The 25,969-nt window shown below is 41.4% G+C and overlaps 1 protein-coding gene across 3 annotated transcripts in view; it reads left to right on the top strand.

The window, feature by feature from the left end:
• The window catches only part of CDK19 (cyclin dependent kinase 19), a 258,639-nt gene extending 233,093 nt beyond the window's left edge, over nucleotides 1-25,546 (top strand). For 2 of the 3 annotated variants that reach the window (XM_088460484.1, XM_088460482.1), the window contains exons 11-13: nucleotides 2,028-2,106; nucleotides 12,173-12,409; nucleotides 21,051-25,546. In XM_088460484.1, coding sequence (XP_088316610.1) covers nucleotides 2,028-2,106; nucleotides 12,173-12,409; nucleotides 21,051-21,173 — 439 coding nt within the window. In that variant the 3' untranslated portion in view covers nucleotides 21,174-25,546. Of the gene's footprint in view, nucleotides 1-2,027; nucleotides 2,107-12,172; nucleotides 12,410-18,028; nucleotides 18,095-21,050 lie in introns of those variants that run through there. The other variant, XM_088460483.1, reaches the window with a different exon arrangement.
• Nucleotides 25,547-25,969: the final 423 nt, after the last annotated feature.

Here is a 25,969-nt window from a genome sequence, read left to right as displayed (position 1 = left end):
AACCTTAGGGTCTGGTCGTAAGCCCCGATGGTCGCGATGGTCTTGACCATCGCGACCATCACCCATGTCGTTCGCTAGAGCTGTGGGTGTTAACCCACAGCTTAGCGATCGACAAGGAGGCGGTCGTTCAGGATGCAAGCGGCCGCCCTGATTCAGTGCGACCGCTTGCAACTAACGACCGCCTCTGAATGAGGTCCTTTGTTCTTACACCGACATCCTTTGGCATGAAGAATGTAGAACAGTGTCATCGACATTGATGATGACACTGAAACAATCTGCCTGTATAGGAAGAACTGGTACAGAAAGTGATGAGAGGTGCCTCTATAGATTGTGTACTGTTAGAAAAATTTTTGGACAGTGGAAATATAGACCTATGTGTTTACATTTTAAAGATGAAGCTGTGCCACATAGATTTTTCACAATATAGTTTAATCGCTCCTTATGCACCTAACATGCACCTTTCATGTCTCATAATTCTTTTTATACAGCTTTTATTTTGTTGTAGGTATGTTGTTCTGTATTCATATTCATAAGTTCTTAAACTCTAATGTGCAACATTGCTTACACTTTATAACTAGTAATAACATACACCTAATGCATGGTATTTTCAATTAGTCTCACCTTACGTTAGGAAAACATTGGCTCCCATTGCTCTTACAGGAAAACTATCACCACAGGTTTTGGACACAGGTTAAATTAAACCATCAAGACACAACTGTAAAAGGTATAAGATTATTATACCAGTATGATCTAGGTCAGGGACGGGGAACCTCAGGCCCGGGGGCCGTATAAGGCCCGCGGAATCATTTGGTCTGGCCCTCTGAGCTTTTTTCTGCTAGCCTCATCTGGCTAGCAGGGTGCCTAGAATGGCACCCTGCAGCCAGAATCTATGCAGCAGTGCCACCTGGACGCTTCAGACGGTTACACTGCTGCCCTTACAACTCCCCGGAGCATCCTCAGGATGCTTTGGGCATTGCTGTACTACCGGCGATTGTGGCCCCGCCCCATGTGACATCATACGGAGGGGCGTGGTGTGCACCGGGCTCGCGAATAACGTTATATATATCAAAATGGCCCTCGGCAGAAAAAAGATTCCCCACCTCTGATGTAGGTTGATTTGCATGAAGCATTTTGCAAGCACTTTCTTTTCACATTGGCCAGATGTCACAGATCAACAAGAACAGAGCTCTTATATGACAGCTACTGTATTATAAACCACCTTTTATTTCTAATTTTAGAAACAAATACTCAAAATAATATTTTGCCATTTTTGTTAAATTGTTTATTAAACTAAGGGCCTGATTCAGAGCCGCTCGTAAGCGTCCGCTCGTTCGCTCCGAGCGATGTTCGCACAACTGCGCATGCGTATGGGTCATAATGCGCATGCGCCAACCAGTCAGAGCGGTCGGAAATCGAGCGCTCGCAAAATAGCAAGTGCCTGCTAATTTGAGTGACAGGATGAGGCGTTTGTGGGTGGTAACAGGGGAAGGTGCTTGAAAACGGGGAGTGGTGATCCGAACACAGGCGTGCCAAACGGTCAAAACGGGTGTTTTAAGGGTGTACATAATTAAGAAAGCAGCGTCATCGGCCACGTCACTTGGTTGTCTCTTAGCCTGAACTGTTCGCATGATTGCGGTAGGCAAATCCTACCACAAGCACTGCGAGCAGTTCAGACGCCTTTCGATGTACTCGATTAATCTAATAAATAGCGGAGATGTCGTAGGATGCGAGCGGCCAGGGGGCGTCTTTACAAAATAGCGAGCGCATGTTTCGTTCGCTCGCTCAGACATAGAGGCATCAACAGACCGCAAAGAGCGAGCGCTCAATTTAAATATCCGGCCCTTTTTCTGTCCGAGCGAGCGCAAATAGCGTCCGGCTCTGAATCAGGCCCTAAATCCACAATTATCATCATTAGAGAAACAATATATGCTTCGTGATTATTTCAGACAGCAATAAAAGATGAATGACACTCAGAAACTAGTGATGTTGTATTGTCCTCCCTGTGCTTACTGACTGCATTTTATCAGTGTATTTGCAGGCTGTCAGATTCCATATCCGAAACGTGAATTTTTAAACGAAGATGAGCCAGAAGAAAAAGCTGATAAGGTGTGTGCTAGATTTAGTCAGTTCCATTTTATGCAGTTATTTAAATACAATTATCTATAGCCCATTAATGTAAAGTCTATTTTCCATCTTTCTTCTTCACTGTCTACCGATATTCTCTTGGAAAGCTGTCTCATGTGGAAGTAATGGATGGAGGGCACTCTCCCAACTAATGTCTTGGTCATCCTTTTTCAGGAAACTTATTCAAAATTATACTTATTCAAATTAAATACTAAAAATAGGATGCATGCACAAGTACAAATGTATTTGTGATGTCCTTCATATATTCAAAGTGATTTTCTTCTTCAAGGTCCATAGGGATCCACAGAGATACCATGGGGTGTAGGTAGTGGTTAAGGACCAAACACCAGACAGTCAAGCTTTTTAGCTCCCAGAATGCTCTGGTCCTTCCCCATATACCCCACCCCTAAGCCTGAGGCAATTCAGTTTTGCTGGTGTTCGGCAGGAGTCGGTCACCTTTTTAGACAGTGGGCTGCCTTATGCAGCCCAAAGCTGTCTTTTTAGATTTTATTATTTATTCTTACACTGAGCGCGCAGCATCAGACTGTCCTTTGGACGTCTGTGCTGTCGCTCCATCACCCCTCCACTGGTGCAACTCCAGCCACAGCTCGGTACTTTCGTCAGGGGCTCCCGGGGACCTTGCTAGCTGGCCCCACGGGAGGACCCCAGACTGCAACGCAGACTTCATGGGACGCTCTCCCCTGAAGTCTGCGGGTTAACGCTCTCTGCAGTTTAGCATGACTGTCTGGTGTGTTAACACTCTCGGTAGTTTAGCATGACTGTCTGGTGTTTGGTCCTTAACCACTGCCTGCACCCCATGGTATCCCTGTGGACCCTATGGACGTCGAAGTAAGAGAATTAACGAAGGTAAATTTTACCATAACGCAAATTTTTTTATTGTTTAATAATACAATGTATTAAACATGTCCGGGGGTTAAATTAGGCCAGAACGTGGTGGAACTGCGTTTAGTTAGTTCTATTGGGAGCCTTAACCAGTTCTGCCTCCTCCAGCCCACCTAACCCGGCCTGTCAGCACTGCGCCACAGGGAGTTGTCGGGCGCCCGCTTAGATTTTGTTATCAGCAGGCTCCTTTGCTACAGTGGCAGACGGAGGCTGGAGTTCTCTCCTGAGCTCCGGCTCCTGCAGTTTGCACTATGGGAGAGACATCCGTTGAGCGGCCAGTCGGACAGCAGTGGACGCTGGAGTGGGGCATAAATTAAGGGGTTTTTGTCTAATGAGCATTACTACTGGGGGCACTACTACTGGAGGCATTACTACTGGGGGCACTACTACTGGAGGCATTACTACTGGGGGCACTACTACTGGGGGCATTACTACTGGAGGCACTAGGGGCATTACTACTTGTGGTACTACTACTGGGGGCATTACTACTGGGGGCACTACTACAGGGGCCATTACTAATGGGGGCACAGCTAATGGGAGCATTACCCCTGGGGACACTACTAATGGGGGCATTACCACTGGGGCACTACTAATGGGGGCACTGCATAAGGGGCACCACTCCTGGGGATACTGCATAAGGAGCACCACTACGGTGGGCTCTGCATAAGGGTAACTACCACTGTGGGCACCACTACTGGGGGCATTGCACTACTGCTGTGGGCATTTTATAAAGGGCACTACTACTGTGGGCATTGTGTATAAGGGGCCCTAATGTGGGCATTGTGTAAAAGGGGCGCTACCATGTGTCACAACATGAATAAGGGACACTACTATGTGGAGTAATGTGAATCAGGCACTATGTGCGGTGTAATGTGAATAAGATTGTGGAATTGTAATTTGAATTGGGGATACTATTGTGTGACCACACCCTATTTTAGAGGCCACGACTCTTTTTGTGGAGTGTGTTTTCCCTTTATTAGGATAGCCCAGAGGTTGGGGGGGGGGTGAGTTCCTTCCACCATGTCTCTAGGACCACTTTAAGCACTGATGTCTAAGGAAAGTATAGTTGTTACATCATTTGTTGCTGTTTTGTCTAATACTTTGCAGGTGGGGTTACTTAGTACCTTTTCATTCTGTAACTGCAGTGCAATGTAACTTATTACCTTCCTGCAATCATTAGCAGGAATGATTATCATTACCTAGATAATAGTGTTGTCAAGGAGCAGGCTAATTGAGTGAACATGAGATATCATCAGGCTAGACTAAGTGGTGTTCAAGGCTCTTGTAGAGATAATTTGGACCTGCACACACACACAGCATTTTTTTTTTTTTAAACAAGAAATAAATAGAATTAGTTTAACTTGACATTTCATTTTTGTTTCATTGATTACTATACATAAAAGCATTGAATATAAAATACTAGCGACCCCACCCCCACAAATTTGCACTGAAGCAATTTCATCCCACCACAACCTATGCAATGTCACCACGGTCTCCTGCATCTCACCACAACCCCCTGCTTTTCACTCTTGCATCTCACCAGTGTCACCACAACTTTCTGCAGCTGAGGCCTAACCACTGGGATGTGCTGGGAAGGGCAGGAGCATCATGGATGAGAGATTTGTATTGCTATTACCATAAGCATTATCAGTACCATGTCCCCGAGGCTGGGGCACCTGTGCATATTTTCACATCCTCCATGCGAACCCCTCCCCAGCTGCCGAACATGGCGGTGAGCAATGTCCTTTTGCACAATGTACCATGTATTTCCTGGGCTTCTTGTTGAGCTTTCTCGACGTGGTGCCCCTGTCTTAGAACAGTGCTGACTTCCATCGGAGGTGCCTCCTGTTCACCAAGGTCGTGTGGCTGAGCGGGAACATCACGCTGGAGATGGAGCAGTTCACAGTGGAGGAGTGATGGCCGGAGTCTGTTTGCAGGTTCAGCTTAGGGATAACAATATGAATCCAATGGATACTAATGATCAATGTTTTTGTTCCAGTGGTAGTGTATTACCATTTGATGGCAGTCCGATGTTTGCCACCATCGAATGGAAATCATTCGACTGTGTTCCGATGCTTGGGGTTTTTTTTATTTCCTGATAGTTATAACTCCCCTGGCTCCTTCCTGGCTACTGTGTCTGCATCAGGGCATCTTCATTGGTTTGTTGGAGACTGTATCTCATGCTCAGTCTGCCTCAGATGTGACCCTGCTCAGTTTCTGACTCCCTTCCCTCTCTAGGCTGCTGCTAAGCAATAGGGCTCTGTCTCCAAGAGCCAATCAGAGCACAGCCCTTGGCCCTGAAGAAGCAGCAGCAGTGAGTCATTCACACAGCACAACAGTTTTTTCTGTGATTTGCTTCATTCCAAGCCTCATTTCAGATGCTCTATTGCTGTTTCAGCACTCTGACCAGCACCTATACAGCAGCTTGGTGCAAGATTTTTTTCTGTGATTGGCTTCACTAAAATTGTCACTGCTCAGGTCCCTTTTTGCCAGATGAATGGTTCATAAACCAAAACCTTCCTCGACCAATTCTGTATAGAAAAGTGAAAACCCCATCATAATCCGTCCAGTGGTTCAAGAGATTAGCTCGAACGAATACACAGACCCCCTAAACCGGCGACTTTATGTGAGAGAGAGAGAATCAAATTTTAGTTTAAAGCTGATCTAAATCTTACCTGTAGTATGCTGTTAAAGAAAGACAAAATATAAGTGAAATAAGTTGATAAAGAATGAGATATATATATATATGTATATATATATATATATATATATATATATATATAATGGAATTGAATATTATAACAATTAAATGTCAGAATGGAAGATGCTAAATGTACATATAATCATTTCAGGACGGTTGGTGGATATCAAATGAAACCAATAGAGATAATAATTAGAAAAATAATGAATACAATTACATTAAATATGATAGTTTGGTGAGTGTAAACAAAAAACAAGTAATAAAATAAAAACAAATAATTAATAAAAATGTATAATAAGTGGATATGATAGAGTATCATTGGTAAATATACTGTTGCATGTATCATATACACCAGGTGTACTAATTATGTGTTTGTCCCTTAAAGGGTTAAAAATATGTATATGTTGTGACGGTGATGTGAATGGGAAGACAATGCATTAACACTAAAATAATGTTTACAGCTCTTGAGGTTGCAAAGTTGGTGTTGAAAGCCTTAAAGCAGGAAAGTGGGCTTGTATGATTGAAGGTGCCCAACATGTATTGTGGGTTCGATATTGATAATGCTGTCACAAAGAGGTGCCAGAAAGAAACATTCAAATAAATATAGAACCAAAATAAATTTTAAAAATGAGAGTAAAAATGAAATAAAACTAAGATAAAAATAAATAAATAATTAGAAATAAAAATGCATGTATATTTAAATAAACTTTGTGCATGATTTCTCTAAATCATAAAATAACACACTCTTGATGTCAATGTAATTGCAAAAAAAGAAAGCGCTGTTCAGCTAGTAGGAATAATAATCTATTTATTTAAGCACTTATACATTTAAAATTCATCACCATTGTAAATAAATCACATATAGTAACATATGTAAATTATTTGTTAATAGTATAACTATATATACTAAAAGCAATTTATTACATAAAATATATTTATTAATACCACAACAGCATATTTTAAGTTATCAATCGATTATTGGTCATCCGATTTTTGATGATGATTAGTAGAAAATTAGAATTCCTTAATCTCCAGCCACTTAATAATAAATAATTATTTGCACATTTCACTTGTATCCTTTACATTTTTCTTTAAAAGTTAAATGCTTGTTATTAGAAGCAATCATTAATAGATTAAATATATTTGCTTATTTTATCCAGTTAGGCTCTTTACATGAGTGTTATTAGTAATGAGTGTCTCTGTCCAGTCAATTTTGTCTTTTTATGTTGATATAAACAATCAATCCAATTGCATCAAGTCCAGCATACAGACAGAGTTCTACTACTTGGACCTCTTCATAGGCAAACGCAGGGAGGGGGGTTCCAGTAGCCTGGAAACCCCCCTCCCAACCCACACCATGACCACAATAGAAATGGTAATATAATGTTTTACTAGTGCTGCATGTTCTTCTCAGAATCACAAATGAAATGATCAGCACCACCTGTGGATCTTTCAACATATCAGCCAGTAATAAATATCCCTGTGCAATAAACTGAGATCTATAAAACATAAACTTTTAGCAGTGCACTGCTATAGACCATCAATAGGGTTAATTATTAATACTGTATAATAATACACTATCCAATGCATAAGGAGACCATACATACAGATGTGTCGACATACACCTTTCCTAAAATCGAGCCGTGTCGCCAAATTTGCCATGTCTTTGAATTTGTGGATTATCCACGCCTTGTTTTTTTTCTTAAAATTTGCTACTTTAGTCTGATACTTTATATGAATACTTTTGCAGGAAAAAAAATTGGGATCTATCTAATCACTACTCGTCGTGGTGCATCTTAGCCGTGACTGCATTTTGTGCCAAATGAAGAAAAAAACGGAAAGGTGTATGAGGACACATCTGTATATGTCCAGGGCAATGCTAGGTTCTTCTGCTGCTCCTCCAGACTCCCAGACTTGCTCCAATGCTCTGGAATGGTGCCCACATCTGAAATAAAAACATTGAGCTCAGACAGGATGGCCCTACTGCCGCATTTAATGGCTTACTGTGATTGCTGGTCCTGTATATGCTCTAATTATGTCACACAATACACTTTGTATGACTCTTGTTAAGTGCTAATTGTGCCCTCTTCATAGGCTGGCCACAATCACTCTAAATTTAATCAAGCATTTGGAAACCCCCCTTTAGAAATCCTGCATTTGCCACTGCTCTTTTGTAAATCTGCTCCCTTTTGGGTTTATTTCAACATATATACAGTAAGTAAGAGCAGTCCAGCATATCATATGTCAGCTTCCAAATCCTTTTGCTTTCTGGACTTTAGCACACACTGGACCTCATTCAGAGTCGGTCATTGCGGCTGCACGGTCGTACGCCACCGATGTTCGCTATACTGCGCATGCGTAAAGTTCGCAATGAGCGTGCGCAAACTAGCCGCTACGATCAGAAATTTCTCTCTCCTTGAACACAGCCAGGTCGGTAGTTTGAGTGACAGATAGAGGCGTTTGTGGGTGGTAACAGGGGAAGGTGCTTGAAAACGGGGGAGTGGAGATCCGAACGCAGGCATGCCTCATTATGCGAACGGCGTTTTATGGGAGTGCATACGGATTATGGGAGTGCATAATTAACAAAGTAGCATCATGGCACATGTGACATGGGAGGTTTTCACATTGACATGATCGTAGAGCTTAAGAGAGGGTATGGTCAACCTTAAACTCTACGACCAGTTCCGATGGTCTCGCTTAATCCTTATATGCCCGGACATGCCGTGCAATGCGTACGAGAAGGGGGCATATTTTTTTGTCTTCCGACCGCTTCCACCCCTTGGCCGGCCAACTACCGATCCGAACTTAGGGACGCAACTTGCGAGGGAATCATTTGCATATATGGCCCCTTTTTCCGTACGACCGTGCGGCCGCTTCGACCGACTCTGAATAAGGTCCACAGTCCTATATAATTGAGGGGCTCATACACTCTCCTTATTTATACTTAAGATGCTGTTATGTCCCAGCATAACAGGAGAAAATGTGTCAAACAACGAGTGCCTTCTTTCTGGGAAAGGATATACTTCTCAATGGTCCAGCTCCGTACTAAGAGAGTTCTTCCGGAATCAAATAGGGTTCACTGTAACTCGTTTCTCCGCCTTTAGTAAATATCAGCGGCTTCCTCAGACGCTGATATTTACTAAAGGGAGCTGCTGATATTTACTAAAGACGGAGAAACGCATTACAGTGAACGCTGCAGTCCAGCGTGTGTATTGTCACTAGTTACACCAAGCATCCAGTTTTTTATTTTTCTTGTGGGCTTTTCTCTAAATCAGTTACTGAGCCAGAAAGGATCCTAGATCATAGTACTGGTTGAGTCTCCCATATCCAAAATGCTTGGGACCAGGGGTATTTTGGATATCGGAATATTCCGTATTTTGGAATATTTGCATACTATAATGAAATATCTTTGGAAGGGACCCAAATCTAAACACAGAATGCATTTATGTGTTATATACACTGTGATAGGATCACTGGTAAAGTGGTCTGTGGCAGGTACATTTGTCCCAGATTCCTGTCTTATGTGTTCTAAACCCCCAGGAGAAAGTCTGCAGTGTAGCAGGCTTGAGTCTCGGCTTTTTGAAAAGCCGGTTTGGGACCTGGGGGTTGTGGGTGAGAGGAGAGGGAGGGCTCCACCCACGGCCACTCCAGGTTTTGGTTCTCGCAGCCTGGTAACAGGCTTGTTAGGGTTTCCACCTGAGAGTGGCCAATATAAGCCTAGTATGTTTAGGGCTGAGTGTCTCACCTGGGAGAGCAGGCAGGGAGTTTGCTCAGAGACACTGGAAAAACCTATCTTGTGAGTGTTGTGCTGTGCCTTTGTTGCTGGTGAGGGCATTAGGCCTTGCCAGGTTCTGGTAGTGAGGGAACCACCTGTGAAGTTAGTGCCCCGACAGGGCTAGGAGTTATGTTTTGTTTCCTTTATGTTATTTCTGACATTGCACAATAAAGACTGGCGCCGACCAGCTTGTACTCTAATCCAGTCTGGCGTACTGTTTCCCAGCTGCTGTGTGTGTAAGGAAGGAGTCCTCTACCCAGGAGAGGGACCCCCTAACCTGACTGTGTCACAACACCTTATACACAAAGCCAGCAGGTCATTTTATACAATATTTTTAATAATATTGTGCATCAAAAAAAGTTTGAGTACATAAATGAAATTCATTTATGTTTCATCTACACCTTATAAACACAGCCTGAAGGTTATTTTATACTGTATTTTTAATAATTTTGTGCTTTAAACAAAGTTTGTGTACATTAAACCATCAAAAATCAAAGGTTTCACTTTCATGCTAAAAATATTCCATATTTCGGAATATTTGGATATGGGAGACTCAATCTGTATATACTCAGCCCATTCGGGACAAGAGTTTTCATTTCATTTTGTAAATCCACTGGGATTCACTTCTGGAAATTTTTATTAGGAGATTTACTCACATTTTTTTGCAGTAGAAATTACAGCAAACATTTTTTTTTCGTTTTTATTTAATTGAATACTGTTGGTATCGGAAGCACGCATACCCACAGTAATGAAAAAGTAGTTGCAATACCCGTGTTAATTTTTGTGGCCAATTGCATATCCCCCTTAGAGCCTTATTGAATTGCTATTTGACAAATGAAAAACAGAATAAAATAATTATAATATTTATTTTGAAAGCAAAATACTAAAGTATTTAAATCCCAGAATATTTTATAAAAATCAAACAAACACACTTAGTTGTCTCTCCACGACACAGTCAAAATGTGGGCATAGTGCAATGTAAATTTCCAATACATTTTAGGACTCATAGAGCAGATTAAATTAGCCATGGGATTTACCACACGGCTGCAGCTCCCGGGAATTAACGCTTGGAGCTATTTCACATGCGGTAGGCCCACATCTGACTTGCATTAACTCATGGCTCCTGGGTTAAGTGCCTGAAGCTAAGGAATTACCCAGCACAATAAGCCCCAGAGGCAGAGCTGCAGTCGCGCGGTATGTTCTGTGGCTAATTTAATCTGCACCATAGTTCATAAAATGTTCTGCTACTAGGAGTTTAGCTATACACTGCAACCTTCCATACCATGAGATTTGAGCAGCCATGTTTGTTTATTTATTTTTTTAGATATTTTTAATCATTATTTCTATGTTGTTTTATTAAGAGATCCACAAGCCAATTTTAGTATTTTGTTTTTGAATAAAAGTGATTATTAGTTTACTTCATGTTTGTCATTTGTCCACTATTTGATTAGATTTTTGTTCATTTAGAAATAAATTGAAACTCTATTGATACTATTATTAGCACCTCCCTACAACTGTTTTGTTGCTTGTAGAAAACCAGATCCTAAAAAGGTGTGTACTGAGCACTCTGCTTTATGCATACTTTGAAGCTGCAGATTGATTCTTGACAATGAGTTATGTAATGCCTGTAAGAATTTCAAATTAATAGTTTAGAGGAAATGTCCAATTAATTATATGCATAAACGCAAAAGTTAAACTACAGTTTAAAACAACTGAATGTGGGCATTTCATGTCTGGTTTGCCACAGGCAAATATGTGATTTCTACAGATGTGATCCATTTTTCAACTGAAGTCTATTTTATCAATTTAACACCCGCTAACTCCACAGTTTCTTGAACATGTCAGATTTTTGCACATTTTGCATTGAATTTCACCTACAGTACAGTATTCAATTCTTGGTTAAAGGAAAATGTTCACAGGGGGTGATTCAGCTTGGGACGGAATTGCAGAGCTGCACAAAAGCAGCTTTGCAATTCTGTCCTTATAAATATACAAAGGCAGAAGGAGATGTATGACACCCCCTGCTGCACTTGCAATCCCAGCACTGCGACCGAGGTCACAGGCTGGGATAACCGTGGATGGCGCTGGGCCGCCTGCCAGCTGAGTAAGCCTCAGCTTAATCAAGCTGGCTGGCTAGCGAGGCCAGGAAACTGCGTCCATGGACGCAGCCCCTGGCCTTGCCACTCCCGGAAAACGGGATGGACACGTCCTCGTTTCCGGCAAACGCCGGCCTCCCCCGCACCGCCCCTTAAATGCCCCTGCTTGTCAATCAGGCAGAGGCATAGAAGGGGGAATCTGCGTTCCCACAGTTTGTTAAATTTCATTTAATTCTCAAGTAGATAATGAAACACAACTTCTACAATTGGCATTGCATTATGGAACAGCATTTTGTTAGGCTAGTGGGTATGCATAAAGATATCTGTATTCTCATTCTTCATGTTATGCATGCAAAGGTAATTATGGAATTGTGTTTATTAAAGCCATTGCGTTTTGTCACTTCCATACTAGAATAATCACAAATTTTGGTTGCACACATTAATACTACAGTCCTATAAACTTTTCAAACTTCATGCCATGTCTGAAGAAATATATTTGTGCACAGCGTGTTTATACAGTATTACAAAACATTTTGTTCTGATAATTAACACGGTAATTGCTTTGATGTTCAGAATCAACAGGCACAAAATCAGCACCAGCAGCAAACAGCAACCCAACAGCAGACAGCAGCTCAGCAGCAGAATAGCAGTCAGACCAATGGTACAGGGGGAGCAGGAGGAGCAACAGGGGCAGCACTCCAACATAGCCAAGACTCCAGCCTTAACCCAGGGCCTCCGAACAAGAAACCACGCATAGGGCCTTCAGCCGCTAACTCTGGTGGACCCTCTCTGATGCCTTCTGATTATCAGGTGCACATTTATCACTATGACTAACCATTTATTTGTTGTTAAATAAGAACCAGTGAATTATAAATTGGGTGAAATATCAAATATTATTTGATTTCTTTACAGTGTCAATAGTTATGTAATCAATCATTTGAAACTTTTTATCCAGATAACAATTATTTGAGAGAGAATAGAGTCAAAATGTATTTTATTGAAATAGTTATATACCTGAAAAAATGGGAAAAATATGGCAAAAAATTGATGCAAGCAGCTGATACTTGACTGAAACTGCCGACCCTCACAACTGTTTTAACTTACAAAGTTAACACATTCAGGGGTTGATGTATCAAGCAGTGAAAAGAATGGAGAAGTGGACCAGTAGAGAAGATGCCCATAGCCACCAATCAGCTTCTATCATTTCATAGACTGTACTTGATAAATACTGCCTCAAACTGATTGGTTGCTAGGGGAAACTTCTCCATTGGTCCACTTTTGCAGTCTTTTCACTGCTTTATACATATACAAATGAGGTAATGCAGTTATCACTGCAAATGTGGCAAATAAGCGATATAAAACAATAATGCTGGCCAAAAGGTAAATTAAAAATTGGTTTAAGCAACGGGAATTTTCCAGCGATGAGCAACAACAATAAACGTGCTGTCTGAATCAGGCAAGTGGTGGGGGAAAGGACCGATTGCTCAATTGTTGCAGCTTTTGGTGAAACCCACCAGCTCTGTGTAAGACGAGATCAAAGATAAGACGACTTCTTATTTCATCTTATCTTAGAGATCAGCATCTAAAGCAACGTTTTTAGTTTTGTTTGGAATCCTTTTAAAATGATCCAATATTAGTTAATTATTATTCTTATGGTAAAAGAAATGTTCTGTAGTTCAGCTCATTTTACTTCAAATGAAATGAATTTACTGAAATATAGGGCTCATAACACTATATGATGTTACTGTAATAAATGCAATAACAAAAACATTGTAAAACTATCTTTCACATTCCATATTACATTATAACAAATAGTGTAAGGGAAATGCTGGCTAATTGTGTGTGTTTGTTGTTCCCAGTGCTACACCTAATAATATGTGTACTGTAGGTAGAGCTTATGGCTGTGGCGGAAGGGTCAGAACATGTACATAGTGTCGTAACCAGAAAATATACAAACTATAGGAGAGTGATACTAACAGTGAGTTTCAATAACTCCCATATGATGAGCTCGAGTCACAGTGATACTATAATGTTCTTTCCTTTGTGAGTTGTTGTCCGGCTTAAGGAGCTCATTCAGACCCGACGCTAAGCTGTGCTCTCTCACAGCTAAAAGGGGCCACGAATACAAATTCCGCGATCACAGTGTCTGGTGTAAGGACGCCCTCTATGTCTTAGAAAGCGACAGCAGAGCGATCGCACGCCGGTATAAGACGCCCACTTTTTTCTCTTAACACACGTCATCTCCAGGAAGTGTATGAACAATAGGAAGCATCGAGGGCCATCGGGGCTGCACGCAGAGCTTGAGGTAGACCTTACCCCGCCGCAAGCACTGCGATCACTGTAGGCTGAAATACAACCAAGTGACGTGTACAATGACACGTCTTTGCTAATTATGCACACTCATAAAACTTTTGACTACCAGACACGCCTGCGTTCGCAGCTCCACTCCCTGGTTCACAAGCACCTTCCCGTCACCACCCACAAATGGCACAACCTTTCACTCAAAGTAGCATCCAGTCTTTGTACTACGAGCGCACGATTCCCGGACACAGTGACTGGTTTGTGCATGTGTACTTTGACGCATACGCATGCGCACATGCGATAATCGCCCATATCGTGCGTCTGCAGCTTAGCGAAAGGGTCTGAATCGGGCCCTATATTCAAATAGAAGTCCCCTGCAATGCTCCGATATTGTAATAGAAAATAATAAATTTTACCAGTAAGATCTGTATGTTGTACGTCTTTGAAGATTCCTTATTTCCTTTACAATCCCATTCCAAAGTGCCAAGCACCCAGCTTTCTAATGGTGTTGTGATAAGACATGCTCTTAAGGAGAAGAGATGGCATTTCTCTTAATCTTGTGCTGAGTTACAGGGTGAAACATACTAGTTGACAGAGCACTAATTGACATGCTGATTATAATTTGTGCATTATTAATTATTAAACATTTTAAAACATAATGAGATGGAGATGCAAGCACAACAAAACTAAACCTCCTTAAGAACACCAATTTAAAAGCATCATCATTGCAGGTTATAAACAGAATGTTTGTACTGCAGCAGGGGAATGTCACTCACAGAAATCCTCTAGATTGAAATGTGTCCTACATAAGCACTTTGCAGCATGTGGTACAAATGTTGGACTGAATGTGGTACAAATGTTCTGCTTAATCATGTAACCAATTTCCTAATTATTGTTAATAACAATAATATACGTCATTTATAAACAAGCTTAAATAAAATATGAATGCACATTAACACTTTATTAAACAAGAACTGCACACGCATCTGTTGGAAGTGTGATGTCCCCATAGCTTGCAGAACTCTATCATTTAGGAGATAAATAAGGCCTAATTCAGAGGGGCACGCTAACTGCATGCAATGCCAATGTCACAAAGTTGTGCAATTATTTGCTACTGCGCGAGTGCCACATGTTCTACGCATCATGCATTACCCTTAGTGTACGCACAGAAATGGCGAGGGAAAACCACGGGCGTTCCTGCTTGGTGACTGTGAGGTGGCTTGAAGTGAACACAAAAAATCCATGAGAGTGTTGCGGGTGTGCCAGCGGCTGCAGCTGTGTGCACCTCTGAACCAGGCCCAGAATCCCCACTCAGGGTATCTCTGTAACATTATTCTAAACAGTATGTCCTATCTGCTACATGCCTTCCTTTTAGTTCCCACCTTTTACATTAGTATAAAACTATGCGGCTATATATAGGGGCATAGAGAGCACCGCCGGGCCCCGGTAAAGAGGGGGCGTGGCCTAATCGTGGAAGGAGTGGCCACGCCCCCTTGAAAAAAAACCATGCTCGGTGCTGCGTGCCGGGGAGGGGGTGCTGTGAGCCCCTTAGCCCGGCGCAAAGCCAGGGGGGGTGCGATCAGTGTGGCATAGGAGACTGCTGTGGCTGCTGCTTAGCAGCCGCAAGCAATCTCCCACTGCATCCCAGCAAACGCTGTGTGCTGGGTTGCTGGGAGGGAGGATGGAGGGGGCCATCGCCGGACCCGGGCCCCCGCCGGGCCCCTCTGGAAGCCCGGGGAAATTGTACCCGCTCCCCCCCTCCCTCTAGGCGCTCCTGGCTCTATATAATCGATGGTTTAAACCATCAGAGATTTGTGCATGCGCAAAAGAAACTGCCTATAAATCTGGGCAGTTTCCTTTGTGCATTGGAGGGGGCCTGGCAGCTTCCTGCCGTGGTTCCCGGGGGAGGGGTCCTGTTTGGCATCTCTGCACACTGTGTGCAGGTGCCAGAGCTGGGGGCGGTGCAGGGCTGCTGACTGACAGCTGAGCCTATCATGCCAGCTATAGAGTGAGGCGGGCCATCGACATCCAGAGTCCCTGACACACTGTGTGTGTGTCTCACATATACAGTGTGTGGGATGCCGATGGCCCGCCTCGCTCTATAGCTTTGCTTCGCTTTTCGGAGTTTGGTCTCGTTGGTTTACACCATCCGTATATGGCATAAACTACTTTATGCCTATGGAGACATATTCTTATGATCCCTGTCCCACAGCTTCTGCAAACTGACACTGTACGCATGAGGAGTCTTTCAAAAATGTAAAAGAATCCTCCAATACTCCCTGGTTATAGCTGCAATGTGCAATTAAGAAACTCACGCCACTTCTGAAATTTTTGCCCCAAAATGAGAGTTTAATAAGTAGCAGTTAGGGGGAAAATGGGAGGATAAGGGTGGTGAAGATAAAACAAAGTAGGTTGAAGGGATGGCCTTCATCAGTGGTTTGTCATCGATGGTTTTGCCATCATCTGAAAGAGACAATGGTTTTTCACCATCGATGGCTGTGAGGTGACAATGTTTGTTTTTCTCTTAGCCATGCCCCCCGGTGGCCCGCTAAACCCCACCGCCTTCCCAGATTGTCCCGCTGTCTGCAGTTCTCCACAGCAGGAATATCCTTTGATGGGTGCATACCATTAATGGCCAATCCTACTGGTGTGGAAAATGGGTAGAAAAATAAATGTGAGAGAAGGAAGGAGGATGAAGGATAGATGCCCTTTAGCAAGTGGAGTCTGACTAAAGAAAGGCTCTACTGTAAGTTTGTTACAAGCCATTTAAGTAAATTTATACAGAGTTGATTACAAAACTGGCAACCAATACATAATACAGTAAAAGCTTTTCAGTTAAAGAAACAATTTTGTAAGTCAGAATACTAGCAATTAAAGTGTTATCAGTACTTTGAAGGAGAGCTGGCTAATAATTACTTACTATAGTTGTGGTCTGACTACTGTCACGCAAAGCACAGACAGGATTCCTATGGTTTACAGTCAAGGAAGCTATAATGCTGGATAAACAGAATAGGAGCAATTTTCAGTCTTAAAATAATGCTGCAATCAGTGGTTTAAAAAAAATCTGTAATTGTTTTATACATAAGGGGATCAGTCTATGAAATGCTGTATATATGATGTTTTGTGCACTGTGCATATGTCTGAGCCGCAATCCGCATGTGCCACGGTCTTGCTTCGGTCGTCGCTGTGAAGATTTGTTCATAAAGTGATTGACAGGCAGGAACCGTTTGGGAAAGGTGACTAAAACACAGGCGTGTCGCGACCGGTTTGAGGGTGTATCGTAGCTAGCTACTGCATCTTCTCATGCAGTGCTTCTGGCCCTGGCGTCTCACTTGCGACGGACATTCTGAGCAACCCTAGGGTTGCACTGAGGTCCAATGTTCCAACTGATGTTCGCCTGATGCTGCGTCTTTGTACGCAAGCAGCGGATCTGAGAATCTGAGATCTATACAAAAGACGGTGACTGCAACATTTTGCATAAATTATCACATCCGCTGCGAACGAAGATGCAGCACTGACGCCCTTTGTGTCCATCTCTGAATGAGGCCCAGAGTGCCATGTTGCCATGGGGACCACTTACTCCTCATCTGTAGGACATTAATGAAGGACTGAACGATAATCAACATTCTGACAAAGAGCAAAACTTGACCCACGCGTAAGTGCGGCTATATACATAGGCCTGCGTACAAAAATCCATGAATCTGGGGCGCAATAGGGTCATGAGGAGGGCGAGTTCTGATGCGATCACCAGCGTTTGCACGCCATTACAATGGCAACTAACCCCCTCTGCATGCAGGGGCAACTTAATTGGATTGAGCCCTATGAGTACTGTGAAACAATATGGTCAGTAACATATTATCTACTATGTATATGATAATAATATATATATATTGTGTGTAGATGTCAGTTTTCTACATTTGTGGGTCATAAGCCTTATCAGAACATCGACCTATTGCTATTATGTGCAACACCTTGATAAGCTTTAATAAAACTAATTTGTATTTTAGATGTAAATGTACTAATTTTCTAGAGGTGGCATGGTATTATCCATAAATGTCATGTGCTGTGTATAGCAAGTGATGACTGTGATATGATGCTGTATGTGAATTTCTCCCTTCTGCTCAGCAGTGAATAAGAGTGGGACAATACAATCAGCACATAACAGCCAAAGTGGTTTTCACAACTGACACCTTCTTACCAGTCTTCATGTGTTCCTGCATAAATGGTTCTTTCCATTCCTCATTGCTAGATAAGTAGACACGTCAGGCTGGTGACACATTTTTCCATGTAATACTAAACCACTCTTGTTCACCTGTAGGAAAAAATAGACATTGCTGTAACCTCACCACATCCCATATCATAGGGTGGATGTCATTTGAGATAAGTATTCAGTTGCAGTGTGAGAGGCAAGTACCACTGTAGTCTGCACGTTGTACACAGTATATTTCTATCCACTGAATAATTATGCAGGTGTCTTATTTTAGCACATTAATTTACATGGGTATGATACCCATACAGGCAAAAAAAAAAGACACAAAAAACGTATTTTGGGATGTGATCAGGGCATAGAGGGGAAGTGCCTAAAGGGAAGTGCCTAATATTATCTTAATTTGGAAGGGTAAAAAGCACACTCTTCTGGAGTTGAGTACGCAAGATGCCTTCTGCAGCTGCTACAGTAGCATTCTCACTCCCAAAATACAAATGTAGAGAGATAAAAATAAACAAAGCAGCTCTTAAATATACAGATAGTAAAATAACACAAATACAGTACATTTGCTAATCTTTTTTTTAATAATCTACAACAAATTATTAAAATAGTACATAAAATGAATCTATTGCATAGAACTATTTATAATGCCACAATAGTGTCATTCATTTGTTCAGGCCAAAGGATATTTGTGCAGCAGCTATTCAGTCAGGAGCAGTATTTATACTTAACAATTTCTCACAAATAAACCCCCCAAAAAAGAGTTATCAAACTAATTATTTATTGCTATATAGGTCAAAATAGCAGCGCCAAGCGGCCTGGATAATAATTTTATTCACTAACCTTTCTCTTTATGAACACAATTCTATTTTTTATATTCACTGTTTTATGGATTCAATTTTGAATTTGTAGATTCTATTAATAAAGGTTATGTTTTAAGTTTAGTGCATCAACTTATGACAACTCTTTTTTTCTTGTTAATTTGTGTGGTCTAGTAATTGTCGTTGAAAGCACCCCCTATCTCTTTGATTTGACACACTTGTATATCAATATATCTAGGCGCTTGATAATATCTAAACATATTATTGATTTATTATAAGAGATTGTACCGGTGTTGATTATTTCGTTCTATTACCTACAATATGCATAACATTTTCTCAAACATTGGCTTTACATACCTGAAAGATGGCGTTTAGTTATCAGGCACTCAGCTCAATTTCCAAGTTTCACCAAAGTGCACAGCAATAGGTATTTAGGACCAGATCCAGAACATATGCAGGAGGGAATTAATTTCGCAAGAAGTCTTGCTAGATAATGTTTTTACCAGTTCCACGGGTTTACTCTTATGGTTCTTTTACAGTAAGGCCAAACTTGAGTTGTTAGGGCTTCGGTTATACAGGAAGCAACTCAGAGACTACTACAGTACATATGAACTTGTATGTTTATTATAGGAATGTCACGCAGGAGTCTGCAAACACAAAGTAGCAATTTGTACAGACACCCACATTATTGTTGCTTTGATCCTTTCAAACAAGAATACCATCACCTGTCTTATGGAGCAAACACACGGTCAGATTTTTCTTCAGATCTGAACGATAACGATTTAAAAATAATCGTTCAATCATTCATATCTGAAGGAAAATCTGACATATCTGTCAGATGAACGATTTGAACGATGCTCGTTCCCGATGGTCAAATAACGATATCTGACATCTGATGTGTTTGCAGTCGGACTTGGACGATTCCATTCATTTTAATGCAGTCAAAAATCGTTCAATTGTTCAAATCGTTCAAATCTTTGGTAAAATCATTCAATTGTTCATCTGACAAATCTGACCGTGTGTATGCTCCATTAACCACTTGCCTCAGATGCGACCACACCAGCCTGGGCTTTCCCTGACATGATCGCTTCTGATGCAACCAGTCAGAAATGCTCGCTAGACGGCTGCAAGAAGCTAATCTTCCCGCAGCCGGCTATATCAGAGGAACCTCCCGGTCCCCCTGCACTTGCGGCTCCCCCCCCTTTGTGTCCTGATCACTGCTGGCCACAGTGATCGGGACCCAGCGTTACCCACATCCCATCAAGTGCAGCCATGACTTTATTGAAGCAGCAGTCGCGGCTCCTGGAAGCAGCGGCTGCTGCTGTGTCCAGATCACTGTGGCCAGCAGTGATCGGGAAGCCGGCTTCACTCCCTCCTGGCGCGAGTTCAAAGGAAGCAGTAGCCCCGGCATCCCCACCCCAACGCGCACTTGAGTGACTGCAGCAGCCACAACTCCTGGTATCAACCACGGCTGCTGCGCTGCTTCCTGCCCCCGGGACCTCCTTCCCCTTCCTTTCGGGCCAGTTTCTCTCTGCTGCTGCTGTGTCTGCACTAGAAGCAGACAGCAGCTTTAGCAGCTCCACCTTTCCCCCCATGTTCCCGATCACTGCTGGCCACAGTGATCGGGCAATGTGTATATACAAAATATAAAATATGTGTGCGTGTGTGTGTGTGTGTGTGTTCAAAGCCCAGTAGCACTCATGTATAAAAACAGGGGAGTGCTCGGTACATAAAGGCACAGACACAGTCGAGGCAGACACATATGTGTGTCTGCCTCCACTGTGTGTAGCCAGTAGGTGTACTTTAAAGGCTCATGATGTAAATAATAGTACTTTTAATACAGAAATCTGTTAGATAAGTCAAATACAAATAGTATAAACTGTTACATAAACCTTACAGATGCGTCCTCACCAGGGTCGGGCTGAGACCCGGTAATTTGCCAGATCTTAAGTCTGAAAGGGACATAAGACTCATATTTTGGGAAAAAGTGTGTGGCGGGAATCATGGTACCGCCTAGACGCAAAATCTGTGGCGCGCAATTAGGTGTTTATGGACACATCTGCTGAAATAAATTACAATTGTTTGAATCTATAATAACATTTGCAATTTTTTTTCCTTAAAGCACTCCACGTCACGTCTGGCTTACCAAAGCAACGTTCAGGGAACTTCTCAGCCCCAGAACACTTTGGGCTACTCCACGACATCTCAGCAGAGTTCACAATACCATCAGTCTCACAGGTACTAGGAAGGTGAGCTGCGGAAAGCAAAATCTACACACAACAAACGCTCCAGTTGGAAGACCCTAAGTTATTTTCATGCAGGATGCAGGAAGAACAATGTATATGAGGGTTCTTCAGAACTTCAACTGTGTTCCTTGTCCATAGACGTCAGCAAGGGTTTGGAGAACCTCTGTCATTTTTAAACTCCTTAGACCTTTCTTTGTTGCAGTCACATTGGTCAGAAAATGTGATCTGATGCCAGCACTTATCTTGTTTATTTGTTTATTTTTTATTTTAAAAGGAAATTTTCATTGTGCAGCTTTTCCATGCCGTAGCAGTGAAAGTTATTTATCTGGCTGCTGAATGGAACAATACATTGTATAAAGATAACCGCAAGCTTTCTAGCTGTGTATACTTTTGTATCAGTAAAAAAACAAGACAAAGCAAAACACAAATGCACCTTTTAAACACTGTGTTCTGTTCACAGAACTTTGCAGTTTTACATATGGATGTCAAGAACAGGAACTTTAACTGTTCCAAATTTCCTATCTTGCTTTTATTTTTTTTAATTAACAGAATTATAAAAAAAAAAAAAAAATATCAATGAGCCTGCATCAGGAAAGATGATATAAATGCAAGATCCAACTCAGGAGTGGCTGAAGTAAATTAAACTGTAGTACAATTTATCTGTACAACTCAACCATTAACCTATTCATACAAAATGTACACATGAACCTCAGCTTAAAGCATTGCCAGCTCTTTATTCATTATTTCAGTGCAAGAAGTCTCACCAGTGCATCATCCAAAGAGAGTAACTGTGTTGCAAGATGTAGGGTAATTCTGCAATGTTATGCCTAGAAGTTGACATGTTCACAATGAGTTACAATATTTGCATTACAAATTTTAATTCATGTTTTATCAGTTTGTTATATAAAAGTCTTTTTTGATTGGCCAGCTACTAAATACCTTAATTCCTATCCCCATTAAGATGAATGTGTTTCAGTGAGACATGTCATGTACATGAAATACAGGGTTCTTAAAGAGTATCTGTGACTTGTACACATAAGAGTGAACCATTTTGTTTGCAGAACCATTTTTGAGATGGCCTCCTATCAGTTGGCTAGGGACTAGTAATATCACTCAAGCACAAGGCATTATGAACCTCATGCCTCAACAATATCATTGGTTTCTACTGAACTGGTAGGTTATATGTAGATTCAACCCACACAGTAGCTGATTACGCAGAGTAGATAACAAATAAGTTCAGCTTACTAATGCTGGGTACACACTGGCCGACATATCGAGCATCCATTTGAACGGTCAATATATTGTGTGTACAGACGATATGTCTTTGAACGACGTTCACAGATATATAGTGCAGCACAGCCAATGGCAGACATATCTGCACATCGTGCTGTGTGTACAGGCGGTCAGATGACTGCCCGTACACTTGCTGCATTGGCCGCCGGGGATGGGGATGCGAATCTGCCTCCCAGCCAGCGGAATCCTCGGCCAGATGGCAATGCTGGTTGTTCAGTGTGTATGAGCAACCATCATCTGCAGATCACTCAATCTGCAGATATATGTTTCAGGTGTGCAGGGTCGCCGAGAGGGGGGGGAGGGGCCCGGCATGGCTCCTCCCTCCCTCTTACATCACAGCAGGCCAGGACACAATGCTGTGTGCTGGGCTGCACTGGGAGACTGTTCGCGGCTGCTAGACAGAAGCCACAGCAGTCTCCTATGCCTGTGGGGGGAGCGAACAAACTGATTGCACGCCCCACTATTTATGCGCCGGGCTGAGGGGGCTCACAGCGCCCCCAGCGAAGCGGCGCTGCAAAACTTTTTTTTTATTATTATTTTTACCTCTGGGGGCGTGACCATGCCTCCCACAATTAAGCCTCACCCCCTTTTAACCGGGTGCGGCACTTGGCGGGCATGTAGGTGTATATCCAGCTTAAAAATAAAAATGCACGCCTTGATTTGATATAGAACACCCAGGGGGAGATTTATCCAATCTTGAGAGAGCGAAAGTACTAACCAATCTGCTTCTGTCATTTTGACTGTGCTAGAAAAATTACAGGAACTGATTGGTTGGTACTTTATCTATCCTTCCCCCATGTGCATATCCTCACACTATAATGAAGAGGAAAATATTGATAACTTCAAACATTTTATATTATATTGTGCCAAGCATCAGAAGGGCACTCATTGTTTACATACGTAATATCCTGCGGGTTGTCTACAACAAATCATTCATTTAGTTCTGCCAAAGCACAACACAGCAGATTGAGATATTGGCTCTTTGGGCTTCTCCCAGCTGCAGTTGTGTGTTTTTTATTTTTATTTTTTTTGTTTACACCTATTTATGTTTCCATATTTATTTTACATTTTATTTTTGAAAAGCACTATAAAATCTAGTTTTCTCTGGATAAAATATACACGTTTGTTTTGAAGAATTTTTTAATAAGTAAAGTTATGTGTAAATGTATTCAGAAAATATATTTCTCAAAGTAAGTTGAATTTGAAATGTCACCAGAACGGGAAATTTGCATTGATGTTGCACAGCTGAGTTGTTGGGTTTTTGCTATGAGATGCAGATTATTAGTTAGTATCCTGCCACATAACCCTTTATTATAGAACTACTTACTGTAGCACTGTGTAACTAATACATTGTTTCAGGTGCAGGTAACGACTGTCGACTTTTTGCTCTATGTGTGAAAGGACTTTATTTTCTACGTAAAAATCCCAACTCAAATACACACTTATTGGAACATGGATGTCATGTAACATTTGCTATACAGAGTGCCATACTGTAAACTAGCATGCTGTGTCCTGAGACAAACATCTGGATTCCTTCCTTCTCAATAAAGCAAACTCATCATGTACACACAGTAGGGGCTGTCATTTTGCAGCCTGTCAATTCATCAGGCACTGGTGGCAGCACTGACGCATGAGGCACTTTGTGCTTCATTCCTCATTGAGGTCTCTAATAGCTAGTAGATCGATTGTGCAAATGATTAGTAAACTTGGAGTCTGAGTCAAATATATGTATCCCCTCCTGTAGGAAGTATTTGTTTAGCTTAGTTATTATTTGTAAGTAGATGAACTCATAGCTTTCCCATTTTCATGCATATCATTTGTAAATATGTATGTCACATTGCCAATAATGATCATTTTGAACAAATTGATGACATTCTGTAATTTTTTTTCTTGCATATAATATTGTAGATGTTTGAAGATCATTTGTGAATCGCAAAACATGCAGGAGTGCACATTTGTATTATATATATTTCTATTTGTGTAACTGTGCCTTATTGTCCATGTCCACCTTGTGCAAAAGCAATCAGTCCCATAGCAAGGATGTAAAAATGTCACTTCTATTAATATATCGGACCATCCAATTCCTTCATTACAAGCATCTCCATTTTTAACCTAAAATACGGCTTTGCCTTATGTAGGTTTTAAATTAACCATGAGATAGTAAATGTCTTATGTATCACTGTTGTTTATTTTAATCACGTTGTTCAATATTTGCCTAGACGTTTTCCTGTATAGAGTGCAAAGGTTCCTTATGAAAGTACTGTATAGGCTGATGCTTGGTCTTCCCAACCTCCAAAGAAGTGTCCAAAAATGAACAAATTAAAAAATAAGTGTTTCTGGGGTAGACAAAATGCTCTGCAGCTCATGGCTAAGCAGGGAATGACACAGAATGTGACTTTCTCCTCCCCTAATGGTGCGTACACACGGGATGATCGATAACGATATCGTTGTTCGATCTCCTGGGTGTGCTCGATAATCGATATTGATCATCCAGCACACCACCAACGACTATAGCGATCCGTAATCAACGATCGTGGGTCCCCATAGTAACCTGGTCGATATCGACTAGGTTGGCCTGCATGCACGGACGATGGTCAATATCGATATCGACCATACGTGCCAGTGCATCGCAGGTCATTGGACATCGAAAAATGCACGATATGAACGATAACGATATGATCTATATCGTTATCGTTCATATCATCCATTTTAATCGTACCGTGTGTACGCACCTTTAGACCTAATTTACACAATCTCATGCTTTAAAACAAAATATGTTTTTTTGCATGTGGCTACATAAAAAGGTGCACCATGCCCTACACGCAGCAAGACCCTCCTCTATTCATCCAATCCTCCCATCAGAAAACTGAATATTTGCTTACCATACTGAAGCCATGAAACTGGCTTACAATTCTATTTGCTTTCAAGTAAAAATAGGCACAGCTTTATGCAAAAGTAACCATGGCACCAACTGGCATTTGTTCTGCAGACCTGTACTTTTGGATTAACATAAATGACCTTTAATGTTAAAATTAATTAAATAAAATTGTATACATTAAGATTCAACTGGACACTTCAACTTGGGTTGTTTCTGTATTATGTTAGAAGAATGCGTATTAAAATCTTATTAAGTATTTTGTCACCATGTACTGTAAGGGTATAATTCTATTATAACAATATAATTTTTAAATATATGTATATATATATATATATATATATATTTAAACAATATATTATTAATATAGAATTAGAACTATCTATTTATATATATATATATATATATATATATATACATACACACACACATATATGTACAAATAAACAGCAGCACTCTGACAGTTTCCAAAAGAACTAAATATATTCAAGTCATTACAGACAATACTTGAATATATTTCGTTCTTTTGGAAACTCAGAGTGCTGCTGCTCATTTGTACATCTGTACCATTTCCATATTGATGGCACCTGAGTAGCATTAATGCAGGATCTGAGGAGTTCCGGGCTC

Source organism: Taudactylus pleione, unplaced genomic scaffold, assembly GCF_031769625.1.
Source record: "Taudactylus pleione unplaced genomic scaffold, aTauple2 ptg000046l, whole genome shotgun sequence".
Taxonomy (NCBI): domain Eukaryota; kingdom Metazoa; phylum Chordata; class Amphibia; order Anura; family Myobatrachidae; genus Taudactylus; species Taudactylus pleione.
The sequence above is the reverse complement of the archived record's forward strand: the minus strand, read 5'-3'. Positions and strand labels throughout refer to the sequence as shown.